This window comes from Lontra canadensis, unplaced genomic scaffold, assembly GCF_010015895.1.
Source record: "Lontra canadensis isolate GAN:19392208 unplaced genomic scaffold, GSC_riverotter_1.0 scaffold51, whole genome shotgun sequence".
Taxonomy (NCBI): Eukaryota; Metazoa; Chordata; class Mammalia; order Carnivora; family Mustelidae; genus Lontra; species Lontra canadensis.
The window spans coordinates 8,976,290-8,990,292 of NW_022631045.1; the positions used below are offsets into that span (position 1 = coordinate 8,976,290).

General features: G+C 38.8%; 2 protein-coding genes across 3 annotated transcripts in view; one reads left to right on the forward strand and one right to left on the reverse strand.

Annotated features, from left to right (window-relative positions):
• The window catches only part of LCP1 (lymphocyte cytosolic protein 1), an 81,755-nt gene extending 76,049 nt beyond the window's left edge, over positions 1-5,706 (reverse strand). The window contains exon 1 of the mRNA XM_032874010.1: positions 5,686-5,706. The gene's annotated coding sequence lies outside the window, so the exon portion shown is untranslated. The remainder of the gene's footprint in view (positions 1-5,685) is intronic.
• Positions 5,707-5,900: 194 nt separating this feature from the next.
• Positions 5,901-14,003, forward strand: part of LRRC63 (leucine rich repeat containing 63) — a 40,740-nt gene continuing 32,637 nt past the window's right edge. Inside the window, exons 1-2 of one of the 2 annotated variants that reach the window (XM_032874011.1) lie at positions 5,901-6,105; positions 6,816-7,061. In XM_032874011.1, the coding sequence (XP_032729902.1) occupies positions 6,977-7,061 (85 nt within the window). In that variant the 5' untranslated portion in view covers positions 5,901-6,105; positions 6,816-6,976. Of the gene's footprint in view, positions 6,106-6,136; positions 6,152-6,815; positions 7,062-14,003 lie in introns of those variants that run through there. The other variant, XM_032874013.1, reaches the window with a different exon arrangement.

Here is a 14,003-nt window from a genome sequence, read left to right on the forward strand (position 1 = left end):
TCATGGAAAATTCTGGGCTCTTAAAATCCACACCTCCACTACTATAGGATGTCCTTGCAGCATTTGAAGCTCGAAATTTCTACACCTTATGGAAAATGCTTCATTTTCGAAATGTCTTTTTCTCCTTGAAAATAAGGATCAATAAGTGAGATATACATATCAAGAAACACCGGGCCAAGTCTAGTCCTCAGGTGTGGATCTACAAAGCACACTGCTATAATTCATCACAGCTCATTTTACAGTGGATTAGCAAAACCGGCCCTTCTGGTTCCTAACTAAATAATCTCTACTAAACAAATGGTGACAAGCCAGAATTGTTACATTAATGGATCAACTTTCAATCCCTGTCATCAATCACTTCAAGCTGCTCACTGAGCCCATTGGTGCCATCTCCCTTTTACCTGCACTGGGGACACCAAGTGTTTTGCAACTATGTACTGAGAATAACCAGAGAGAGTATGCAGGATGAGATGCTTTTTTTTTTTCCTCCCAAGTAGGATCACTTGGGTAAAGTGATATACCAAGTTACAGATCCACTGAAAGCAATCCTTTTTAATGCCAAGAGTCTGGGATTGGGGAAAGGAGCAGGAAGGAGGGAATGTTCTGGTTTCTTTAGCTCTAGCTGAAAGAAGTGATGACTCCAGGTATCTCCTTATGGGTCTGATTCTGGGTAGGTTGCTAAGTGAAGGGGTGTTGGGGTTCCTGAGTACAAGGAAGGGACCCACACTAGCAATGGCATGCAAAGGTCCCATGGCCCAGAGCAAGGTACCATCCAAAGAGAAGTAGGAGCACAGACTAAGTCTCATGTTGATTGCTGGTTTGCATGCAAATCTCTGGTAGTTACAGAACTTTTTCGTTAAAGCAAGTCTTAAGCAGAACCATATTAATAGATCAAACAGATAAAAGTGTGGGTGTTCTGCTTGGAACTGCAGGGGAGGGAAGAGTAAAGAACCACAATCTGTCTTCCCCATGGCCCCTGACTAGAGCTGGACACCACATCTCCTTCTTTTGGACCGTATTACTTCACCTGGCATACCTGGCGGAGGAAATGAAGCCATTTTCTCCATTTTCATCAAGGCGGGTCACTGCCTGGGACAGGGTGAGGAGAGAGGCAACGTCTGGAACTTCCTTATCTCAACCCTGATAAAATCTCTGACATCGAAACATAAGGGTGAGGGATTGAGATTGTTGTAAATCCTGAAGGGCTGTCAAGAATGTGCTAGACCCACGGAGTGATGCTGAGACAGTGTGCCAGCGTTCTACATGTCCAGCTAAGGTGGAAGAAATGCAAGTTCCTCACCAACACAGAGAGTATGATGCACACATCACATGTCCAGGCAATCTGTGCTCTTCCCTATCCTGGTCCCCCCGCACCATTTTAGCCTTGTTACACGGAAGGTAAAGCATGCGCTTAGTCAGGGTTGTGGGCAGAAACCAGAAAGATAGGTTTGAGGAGCAAAGGCACCATGGTTACTGTTTAAGGTCATAAACTGCTATGCATCTTAGAATGAAGAGTGTCATCACAATGTTTAACGTCATAAATTGCTTTGCGCCTTAGAGGGAACAGTGTCATTGCAAAGCATTTCGACTCACCTTTGGTTCTAAATACTACATGACTTTTTTGAGGACTGAACGGGGGGCATGGGACTCATATACTTTATGGGCACGGCACATATTTCTTAAAGATTTAGGATCAGATCTCTGCTAGTTCCAAAGTCTCAGTAGATGAACATGCACCTGAGAAAACACCTGGGAAGGATTCTGTGCTTTTGGAACACCTTTCCCTCTAGCCATTCAAAGGAGGGTCACATTGTAGCCCTTTTGCCTTTTCCACCACTGTTAGGCTCACCAGCTAGCGGGCCCAGAGGATGCTGACAACAGGTCGGCTTTCATCCTTGGGTCACTGGTTGAGATTCCCCATGGATATGGTCCAATGCAATCAATGGGGACAGCAGCTCCTAGACTCGACTCACGTGGAGGACGAATCGAGGTCTTCTTACATCACTGACTTGGACACTTTCAGGTACAAGCTGTCCCACAGGTCTTCTGTAGCCCAGAGGGGCATAAGATCTATGTGACAGAACGGAGGAACCAGCCTACAGCACACATCTGTTTTACAATGTGAGAGCAGCAGGTGGTTCTCTGCCATGCCTGAAATGGTAGCCAACTAGGTGCTATATTTTATGACTAAATGCCCAGGATTCACCAATCATCAACTATTATCACATAAAGCAGGGACAATGCAGACAGGACACCTGGGCCATTTGTTTCCTAACAATTAGCATCTAATGAGGACTCATTGTATGTAGCACAAAACTAAGTCCTAGACACAGATTATTGCTTTAGATCTTCACAATACCCTGACTTAGGTCCCATTTTACCCCAGGTTCACAGGTGAGGAAACCAAAGGGGCTTAGGCTCAGCAGCTGGCCCAAGGGCAGAGAACTAAGAAAGGGCAGCCAGGGATTTGAACCCTGAGGAGCTGAGCTATGTTACCTGGCCTTTGATTGAAATTTGATGCGGATATGAGAATGTGCAATTAGCATGATAATTCTGGAGTAAGATAAAACAAAATCAAAGCTAAGAACAGTGCCTTCCCACAGAGTAAGTAACCAACATTGACATTTCATCATTCACAGCACCAAAGGCAAGGTTGCTTAGTCAACCTAACATAAAGGAAACAAATATTTTTTTTTTACCTTTTTTTGGTGAAGGATACAGTCACACAATATACATAGATATCTAATATCTCCCGGGTGCAGATAAGCAGTCTAAAACCATCACTGAAGCAAAGGAAATACCCAACTATTTTCAAGTATTCGGGGTAGTGTAAATAAATAACACTATTCTACCCAAACAACAAAACGAAAAAAAGTTAAAAAAATTTTAAAAACCTCAAGTACTTAATAGATAAGTAAAGCCTTTCAAAATGATTTAAAATTTCATTTCACTGTCTAAAATTATATATTCTCAAATGAATCATTATAAGTTGTTTAATAAAGCTTACAGTTTAGCACCTGCAAAGTATCTTATGCATAGTAGGTTTCCAATAAATCTCTTTGGAATGAATGAGTAAATCCATGAATATGCTTTTAAAAACAGACACTGTCCTTTCATTATGTTTAGGATTTTTTTTTAAGTTTTTTTTTGAGATTTTTTTTTAATTCTATGATGCAGGTTGCATGATATTTTCTTATTAACAATTTTTAAATCATTTCCTTAGTAAATTTTTTTTTAAATGAATCTCGGGATGAATCTCTACTTCAAACAAAGGAAAGGAAATAACTACCATCCTGAAAGACAAAAAGAAGTAACTAAATAACGGGCCAGAAATAATTAAAATAATTAAGAACAGAAATGAAGCTTTCAGATATGAGAGATAAAAAGAAAAGCAGCTTCAAAATATCTTTATTAACATTTAAGAAAAATATAAAACTGTTCTTTATGTAGCATGAAAACACACAAAAAAAATCTATAAATTTAAGCCACTGTGACTGGTGAAGAGTAAGACGTTTCCTGGTACTGTATATAGAATTGAATGAATTCAGACCAAGTAAATACCTCTTTCTCAAAAGTGCTGTGGTGCCCTGGGTTACTGTAGGGACTCAACAGTTTAACCAACATGCACACAAAAATAACTCTTCATTTTTAAAAAGAACCTCCAAAAAAACTAATATGAGCATAAAAATACAAATTACTGCAGTTATTTCCACATGGTAAAATGTTAGATTAAATCTACACTAATGAAACAATTCAGTAAACCTGTTATGTTTAAAAGGAAAGAGGAGAGAGGTATATCGAAAATAGTAAAGATTTCTAGCAACAATTTCTACACCTTTCTAGCAGAGCTGTGTCCTCTCACCTAACAGGCAAATCTGAGATTCCCCAAGTATTCCCCAAGCATTAGAAAAATCAATAGCATTAACTTCGGGGTGCCTAAGGTTGCTTTAGCTTTTATCTCATTTTTAGCAACATTAAAAAAAAAGCACAAAAACACAGGATGTGTATAACCTTGGCTCACCATTGCTCTGGCTTCCTTAATACAATATGCTAAAAGAGCCAAAGTGTTGTGGTTTAGTTTCACAAGCTTCATCACACGGTTCTGCCAAAACTGCAAAGCTAATGGGACAAATAAATAGGCTGACCATACTGTACAACAGGTAAAACAGACCCTTAAAGTCAAAGATGGAGCTTTAGTCCTTAAAGAGACATGTGTGCTTTTTTTTTTTAAAGGAAAAAAAAAAATTAGGTAGTAACATTTTCAAAAATAGTAAAAAAAAAAAAAATTAATAAGTGAAATAAAAATACTAAAATAATCCAAATTGAATGTGATTTGTGTTTTCTAAATCCAGTCTACATTTGTACATTGTTTCCATATTAAACAGCCCAAGGTTCTGTCTGTAGATACTTGCTAGAAGATATCTGCAGGAAATGAAGTCTGGTACCTGATTTCATATATGACAAAGCATTTTTTTCCTTAAATTATTGATAAGGACATTGCCTTGATTGTGACTATGAGTCACTAAGCAAAAATTTTAAAGGCCAAGCATTGTTCAGTAAAAGTACATCTCAGTAGTTCTCATGGTTCCAACAAATTTTGAGAACACAAGAACCTGACTCAATTTAAATATTGAAACACAGATTAAGTATGCAAAATATACATTTTTATGCCTAAAAACATAAACACTTTTCATGCTTACAAAATAAGCACAACAAATATTATTTGAGACAAAACCTAGCAATCATATCTGCCTATTACTGTCAACTTTGTTTTTCTGAGAGGCTAATCAAACTACGGAGTAGACATGGGCAAAAGTGGTATAAATCCACGCCAGCCGCCACAGTCTCATTGGGACTCAGTAATCCCACAAGGAAAAAGAAACCACGTGCTAATAATACTCTAAAGAAAAACAAGCTGCTATTTCCCATAGTCTGATGAATTACTTTTTTTACTTTTCCACTTTTTTTCATTCACTGCTTTAAAATATAAGCTTGCTCCTAAGGAGAAAAAAAGGAAGACTTGGTTAGGGACTAAATCTTAAAAGATCCCCAAAGCTGGGCAGATTTATGCAGAAGTCTCTCATCTTCCAACACCTGTTCCTCAAGTTCCTACACTTGCACTTAAGGGGGAAAAATGAGACTGGGAGGAAGCTCCATCTGCTTTACTTTCTGGGCTGGGATTTACACACCTACCTGATGAGTTCTCTCTCACACTCGTTCTCCCTCAAATCTTCAGAGACACACGCACACACATGCAAACACAGACGATGTACCGACCACTGTATGTCCAGGTTTATCAACACATGACAGAGGAGACAAGCCATACTATGATAATCACATCACGGTTAACAGTGAGAAACGGGGTTCTTTTAAAACCCGTTTGGACCCTTCTTGTCCCTATTGCTACTCAGTTTCTCTTCATCCAGGAACTTGAAAGGATCAGAAAGAGAAAACAATTTGCATGAAATGAACAGAAAGAAAACAAGAGCGTTCGCTTTTCGGGGGGGGGGGGGGGGGGTACTACAAAATCAGCAACGGGACCCGGCTGCTCCCAAGGGCAGCATTAAAGACGGCCAGCCCAGCCCCTAGATAAATCGTGTAATCCAGAAGAGTAAATAAGTAAGAGTGGTCATTGTCATTAAGAATGAAAATAGTAATAACGATTGTCACCACGGGGTTCCGTACAGCAGGTGCACACGGAGCGGACTTCTCCTCCAGCCCCCACCGCGCGCAGCCTCCCGGCAGCCGGACGCCGTGGCCGAGAAAGGCCAGTGGGCTCCGCGCGCGCGGAGCCGAGCCGAGGGGCGGGACCCGCTCCCCGAGGCTCCTCGGGCACGCGCCCCGCCCGGCCCCGCCCGGCCCCGCCCTCCTCTCTAGCGCCTGAGAGTCCCGCGGCCAGGGCGGTATTATCGCTTCCGGTTGATAGGGCCAGTCGCCTTGGCCTCTGTCCGCTTTGCCAGGGGACGAGGGTAACCTAGGTGCTTCCCGCGGGAAGACCCGCCACCTCCATTGACCATTACCTTGCTGCCTAAATTCCGAGGCAAAGAGGAAAGAGGAAAAGCCAGTTATTTTGAGAAGCAGCTGATTGCCTTAAAGGATGGACCGGTATTCTCCGATAATATGGAAGGAAAATTACCAGCATCGAGTGGACGTACTAACAGGGATAATACCTTGAGCCCTTGTGTGCAAAGTTATCTATTAGGGATAAAACGGCCCATTTATGCAGCTCCAAAGCATTCCCTTCTGGACTGTCAACGGAAGAGTGATGGGTCAGGCACTTTGATGCTGCCCTGAAATCTAAGGTCATGTTTTGGGGGTCCATCTTCTGGCATCATTTCTAAATAGTACTAATTGGAATAGAGATCCTGGAAAATCTAATTAGATTGAAGATCATCTTATTTTTTGATTAAATAGTATAACCCAACTAGTAGTGGTTGCAGTTTATAACAAGTCATTATTACAGAAAGAAAACAACTTATTTGTGAATGGTTAGGTATTGTGGGTTTTAAGAGGCTGTCATGGAGGGACTTCCTTATCTTTTTGACCAAATCTTTTTCCAAATATGTGAAGTGATAACATTTTGAAGGTAGAGGAAAAAAATGAGTGTTGTTTCTACTGCTCTGGAAAATCAGTATTTACTAGATGATATAATACTGGCAGACTGAATATTTTTGCTAACATGGGAAATTTTAGAATGATCCTGATTGGTAATAGTATATGTATGTTAAGATTCTGTGTGAATTGTAAACCTAAATTTTATCTAGATTCTTTCTAGAAGTTTTAAAGAATTTTCTTTCTTATCCTCTCTTCTATAGGAATTCTGCTTGGACTCAGTACAATATTAGCACAGAATGATTTTCACTAAGATGTAATCTAGACTGTAATGAATGATTTTTCAGCAACAGTTCAAGCATAATCAAAACGTTTGCAACTCTCAATTAATAGCTGTGAAAAACAGTGCTTATTGTTCATTAAAATGCAAGAGCACCCACAACTACTTCGAAGACCTTTACCTCCAAAATTCCCTAAGCTGCCTTTAAGTAAGAAGAAAGTCCATACAGGTATGTGTATTAGTCAGACATGTTATTAAGTTTATTTAGTTTTCATAGAAATTCCTTAACCTGCACAGTTCAGAATCACAATAATAAGAGACACCCACTAATAACCAGTAACTTACAAATGTTTGTTGTGAGATGATAACATCCAGTTCAATTCTACAATTACAGTTGATCCTCATTGTTCGTGGATTCCATAGGTGCAAATTTACCTAACTGCTAAAATTATTTCTGACCCCCAAAGCAGTACCCTGTGCTATACTTCACCATTTTGTAATTTTATTTATTTGTCAGAGAGAGAAAGAGGGAGAGAGAGCACAAGCAAGGAGAGATGGAGGGAGAAGCAGGCTCCCTGCTGAGCAAGGAGCCTTGACAGGGGACTAGATCCTACAACCTTGAGATCACGACCTGAGCCAAAGGCAGGTACCCAAACAACTGAGCCACCCAGGTGCTCCTATAGTTTGTCTTTTTAACTCAATGATATGCAGAATACTTCAGAGCTGTAGAGAGAGCTCTTTCTCCTTTTATAATAGGTGAACTGTATGCAGGAGAGCAGTATATAGGGCGACTCTTGGTCCTTATGACCAGGATGGTGAAAACACACGCTCCCAGTGGACATCCAACAAGGGATACGCTCTGCCTTCTTATTTCAGCTCTCATACTGTAAACAACAGCCCCTTGCTCAGTCTGTTTTCAGTCTTTTCTCAGTGCCTGTTTTTAAAATTTTTGTGCTTTTTGTTGGTGATTTTGCTGTCTAAAAGAGCCCCTTGGGGCATAGTGCTGTCTTGTGTTCCTAAGCACGAAGAAGGCCTGTGCCTTACAGACAAAAAACATATATGTTGGCTAAGCTGCTTTCAGGCATGAGTTGCAGTGTTGTTGGCTGTCTGTTCAATATTAATGAATCAACAATATATATTAAAGTGTCTTTAGGGGCGCCTGGGTGGCTCAGTGGTTAAGCATCTGCCTTCGGTTCAGGTCATGATCCCGGGTTCCTGGGATCAAGCCCCGCATCAGGCTCCTTGCTCAGCGGGAGGCCTGCTTCTTCCTCTCCCACTCCCCTGCTTGTATTCCCTCTCTTGCTCTCTCTCTCTCTCTCTCTCTCTCTGTCAAAAATAAATAAATAAAATCTTTAAAGTGTCTTTAAATAGAAACACGTATAAAAGAAGATTGTGTAGTGATTGGTTGCTGATACTGTTGAGAGCAGAGACCTAGAAGAACCTGACACTGGATTTTTCCTAGAAGCAACGGCTCAGTGTTGGATAATTCAGTGTTCACTGAAATTTTTATAGAACAGAACAGTCGTAAATAACAAGAATTGACCATACTTTTGAGCACAGTGCTAGGAATTGAGGGTGTAATAGTGAGCAAAAGAGACACTGTCCATCCTCTTCATTGATTACCCTCTGGTTGCATCAAATAATCATGTAAGTAAATGTAAAATTACCCTGTGATAAGTGCTATGAGGTGAAGACAAGCCACTTGAATAACTATCACTTTACATAATATACCCATAATCCTGTACTTCCGTGTGAGGTATATTGACTCCTTACTTACAGCAATGATAAAAGTAGCATATTTCCACTTCTTTCCCCTTTTCAGTCTCCTCAACCACCTGATTTTCATTGATTGTGTTCATTATTTTATAACATATTTCCTTATTTTAGTGTCAACATTTATACTGTTAAAATATGTCTAGTCCGTAACTTGATTTACAATGTTAAATTACTACCTTTGAATGAGGCTATTAAAGATGTATAAATCAACATGCTTATACTACCTCCAATCTCCTATCCCACTGTCCCTTTCAACTTTTGTTATGTTCTTTCTACATTTCTTTAGGTGTTCTACATTTCTACATTTACAATCTGTTCTATAAAAATAATACCCACACAGTTATGTGGATTTACTGCTCACCACCAATTCTTTTGTTGTAGTTTTTTCATTCATCTTTTAGTTGAAGTTTATCTGCTGAGTACAGGACTGACTAATTCTTTTTGGGGGGTGGGGGGGGCCTCTACTGTTTTTTGTCAACTCAGAGGTTCTATGACCTTGGCTGTTACTAATCCCATGTTTCTGAAGGCTTTTGGTGGAGGACTTTGCATGTAATAGGTGTTTAAAATATTTGTTCATTAATACTTAAAATGACTCAAGTACAGTTTATAAAAATGAATATTCAACACATTTGAAATAAAACCCTGAAATAAATATCTATAATTTGCATATGATTCTAGATACTGTAGGGAATTAATAACCTGAATGATCTGGTACAAGTCTTTTAGGACATTTCAAGACCTTTAATCAAGTTTTAAAGATGAGTTACACATAAAATCAGAACCTTAAATAACAGTATAAGGCAGCATAGAATTTATGCCCAATTAATGGTACAGATAGTAGTTCATAGATAGGAGAGAGTACAGGGGCAGGAATGGGGCTTGAACTAAGACTTGAGGAATTAGTAGAAGTGGAATGAAATATGTTTTATAGAGGAGATCTGTATAGTTTCTGATGGCAGAGGAGTCTTTTAGAAAAGTAGAAATTTAATATGTTAGGAAAAAAAAAAAGAAATCATGGGGAAATGTATCAAAAACTTGGGAAGTACAGAATTGAAAAGACAGATAGCATCTTCACTGGGAGGATTTCCCTAAGCATCTCTTCCCTCCTCGAGTCAGAGTACCTTCCTTTATGCTCACGTAGTTTTCTACCATTACCCCACCAAGGACTTATTCTCTGGTGTAACTCTTTTGGTTTTGTTTGTTTGGTTGGTTGGTTGGTTCGGTTTGATTTGTTGTTGTTGTTGTTGTTTAGATTTTATTTATTTATTTGAGAGAGAGAGCACACAAGCAGGGGGAGGGGCAGAGGAAGAGGAAGAAGCAGACTGCCCACTGAGCAGGGAACCAGATGTGGGACTTAATCCAAGGACTCTGGGATCATGACCTGAGCCAAAGGCAGATGCTTAACCTGCTGAGCCGTTCAGGTGCCCCCTCTAGTGTAACTGTTTACCTGACTAATTTCTATACTAATTTGTGAGGTGTTTGCTGGTAGTAAGGTCTGTGCTAGGTGGTTGTACCCTCAGCACTGTGTGCAGCTGGGCACATGGCATGTGCTAAATGTTTATATAATGAATGAAAACGGTTAAGTGTGGGCTATATTAATCAGGAAAAATGGATTGAATAAGGCTTAATGTAGACTTTGAAAGAAGAAAATGATTTCAGTTGGTTCATAAGAGAAGGTATTCCACACGGTGTGATCAACCTAAGAAATGAAATTACACATGAGTAGGGTGGGCTTTGTGGTTGTCAGTAATAATTAGAGTATCCAGAGGTTTCCACTGGAAGTTAATGAGTCATTACCCAGCAAGGTTAGGTGAAGTGGATCCAATTCACATAGGTTTTATTCACCAAACTAAGGAATCTGAGTTATCACTGATAAGACTCAGATAATTTGATGGAAATGTTATCAGGCTATGTCAGAAAATCAAGGTTGAAGTTAAATTGATGTCAAGTAGGATGATGGAAGTGAAAATTAGAAGGGAAAATCTGGGTTTTTAAAAAAATATCACTTAACTGCAAGAGAAGAAGTTTAAAATGCAAGACCCTGTGTGAAGGCACTTCATAAACTTTAAAATCATTGTGTAGTTGTGAGACATTACACTACTTGTAATACTTCTTACTCGGCCTGCAATTGTTTACTGACTTACAGCAACTTGGAAAGTGCAAAAGGCCCTAGAGTGGGAGTCCAGGGATCTGAGTGCTGGTCTTAGTTCCAACACTGATATGATGCATGGCTTTGGGAAGTCATTCAGTGGGTGGGTCTTATCTTTCTATTCTGAAACAGCAGAACTTAATTAGGTCAATGATTTTTCAATCCTTTTCTCCACTGTAAAACAGAGGACATGGGACATGAATCCTTCAGAACAATAGCTCACTTCCTCTTTGATTCTCCTGATAGAAAAGGAGAGGGGAGTGGAGTGGGGGAGGAAAAGAAGTAGAGAATTAGAAGCTTTGGAGCTGACATATATAATTTGAGTATAGCCCGGAGGTGATTCACTGGGTGTGTTATATGTGAGGACTGAGGAATTGGAAGTATGTGGACTGAAAAGTAACCCCATAAGAAGATAACAATATCCTAATCTCTACAGTTATCTTATTTGGAAAAAAAAAAAGTTATATGGGGTTACAGATAGAATCAAGTTAAGGATCTTGTGATGAAAGATTATTTTAGATTATCCAGGTGGGCCCAAAATGCAATCACGTGTATCCATATAAGAGAGAGGCAGAGATAGATTACGCATACACAGGAGAAGATGATATGAAGATGGAGCAAAGAGAGATTTGAAGATGCTGGCCTTGAGGATAAGCATGGTGTGACCACAAGCCACAGAGTGCTAGCAGCCACCAGAAGCTGGAAGAGGCAAGGAATGGATTCTCCATAAGAGAATCCAGAGAGAACACGGCCATGCTGACACCTGGATTTTTGGCTCAGTGGTATAATTTTGGCTTCTGGCCTCCAGAAGTGTGAGAGAGTAGATTTCTGTTGCTTTAAGCCACCAAGTTTGTGGTAATTTGTTACAGCAGCTAGAGGAAGCTAATTACAAGAGGAATTCAAGAATCCAGGATTCCAGTGTGTGTGTGTGGTGTGTGTGTATGCACATGTGTGTAACGAGATAACAGATGTACCTCGATGAGATAAAGAAGATCAGAAACTGTTGATGAATAGACATGAGACGTTTGAGGTGCTTAGGGCTTCCAGACCCAGACTTAGAATTACTGTATATGGAAAATTAGTTAAAGTCAGATAAAGTCAGAGGGATAATGATAGAACTTTTGGGAATACTAAATGGTAATCTGAGAAAGAAAAATTTGTCTAGAGAAAGATGAATAGCCAGGTGGCATTAATGGAGAAATGATGGTGTCCTCATGAGAGCCAAGGAAAGAGCGAATTTCATGGAGTAGAGAGTAGATTAAAGTATCAAATGCTAAAAAGAGGTCAAATAGTAATAATGTGTATCCATTAGGTTTAGCAACCAGACATTAATAACTTTGTGATAACAGCTTTGGTAGTAGAGGTGGGAAAAGTTCCAAGTCATAATGGTTTGAAAAGTAAATGGGAGGACACTCTGAAAGGACAATAAAAGAAACTTTTATTATAAATTAAATATCCTTTCTAAATGCAGCACATCAAACTTAGGTTGTCTTGGGTTTTTTGCGTATCAAGATAGCTGAAATTTAAAGTACGAATACCAATCAATAAAGTATATATCAACTAAAAATAAAAGAAAGTAGAATCAGATGAATTATCAGTGTATATCACAAACTTCAGGGAAACCACTTAGTTTTTTTTAAAAGAAGTCCAATTGATATGCTAAGAGAGAAACTGAGAAACTGAATCATAAAATGCTCAGTTGAAACCAGAAAAAGAAGAAAAGGATGGGAAGATTAAAAAAATGCAGCAGCAGCAGCAAAACAATAGTAAAGAATGGAAAACTTTATAAATGTGGCAGACATTAAGCCAATAATATCCATAATTCATTACAAATTAATGGTCTAAGTATACCAATTAAAAGACAAACTGTTACAGCAGATAAACAAGACCCAACTCTATGTTGTCTCTAAGAAACTTACTTTAAGTATAACTTCCTTTAGGTTAAAAGTAAAGGTGCAAAGAAAGACATACTGTACTAATGCTAATTTTAAAAAAAGCTGAAAAAGCTATATTAATTTCAGACAGAGCACATTCAGAACAATAAAAATTATTTGGGATAAATAGAGGCAATACTTAATTATAAAAGGGTCAATTCTTTAAGAAGACATAATAATCTTTGACATGTACCCAAAAGAGAGAGTTAAAATATCTGAGGCAAAAACTGCTAGAATTGTTAGGAGAAATAGATAACTCCACTATTATAGTATAAGAGTTCCACATTCCTTATCAGTAATTAATAGATTGCAGGTGGAAAACTAGTAAGGATATAGTTGAACCGAATAGTACCAACAATCAATAGGATCCAATTGTCTTCATCTAACAACAGCAGAAAACATCTTCCCAAACTCCTATAAGACACTCATCAAGCTAGACCACATTCTGGGCCATAAAACACACTTCCAAAGAACAGATATTGTACACTATTTGCTCTCAGAACACAATAGAGTTAAACTAAAAATCAATAACCGAAAGATATGTAGAAGTCCCAAAATATTTGGAGATTATACAACACACTTAGCTAGGACATGGGTCAAAGAAGTCACAGAGATATTTTAAAATTGTTTGAACTAAATGAAAATAAAAATACAACCTATCAAAATGTGTGGCACATAGCAAAAGTAGGGCTTAGAGAGTATGTAGAGCCTTGAATGCATATATTAGGAGAAGAAGATTAATCTAAAACAAATACTCTAAGCTTTTACCTTGGGAAACTAGAAAAGGAGAAGACTAGGTACCCTAGTCAATCATTCAGAGGAGAATCTAGATGAACTCTAGAAGCAGAATGCCAATGCTGATGGATGCCTTCACGGGCGCATTTCCGTGAATGATACGAATTCATTAAAAGACTAATAACTATCATACCACCCTCAACATGAATTTTCAGAAGTATCCAAAAGGCAAAATAATAACACAATAAAAAAATATATAAGTGGTTGCCAGAAGTTTGTTCAGGGAGAGGAGAAGTGTTGAACAGGTGAAGCACAGGGAATTTTAAAGTCGTGCAATTATTTTTTAGGGTATTGTAATAGTGAATGCATGACATGACGCATTTGTCAAAATTCATGGAACTGAACAACACAGAGAATGAACCCTAATGTAAACTATGGACTCTAATTAATTGTATGTCAACATTCGTTCATCAATTATAATAAATGTACTACATTAATGCAAGATGTTAATAACAGATAAAACTGTGTGCAAGGGAGGGGAATGTATGGGTATTGTCTTCTTGCTCAAGTTTTTCTT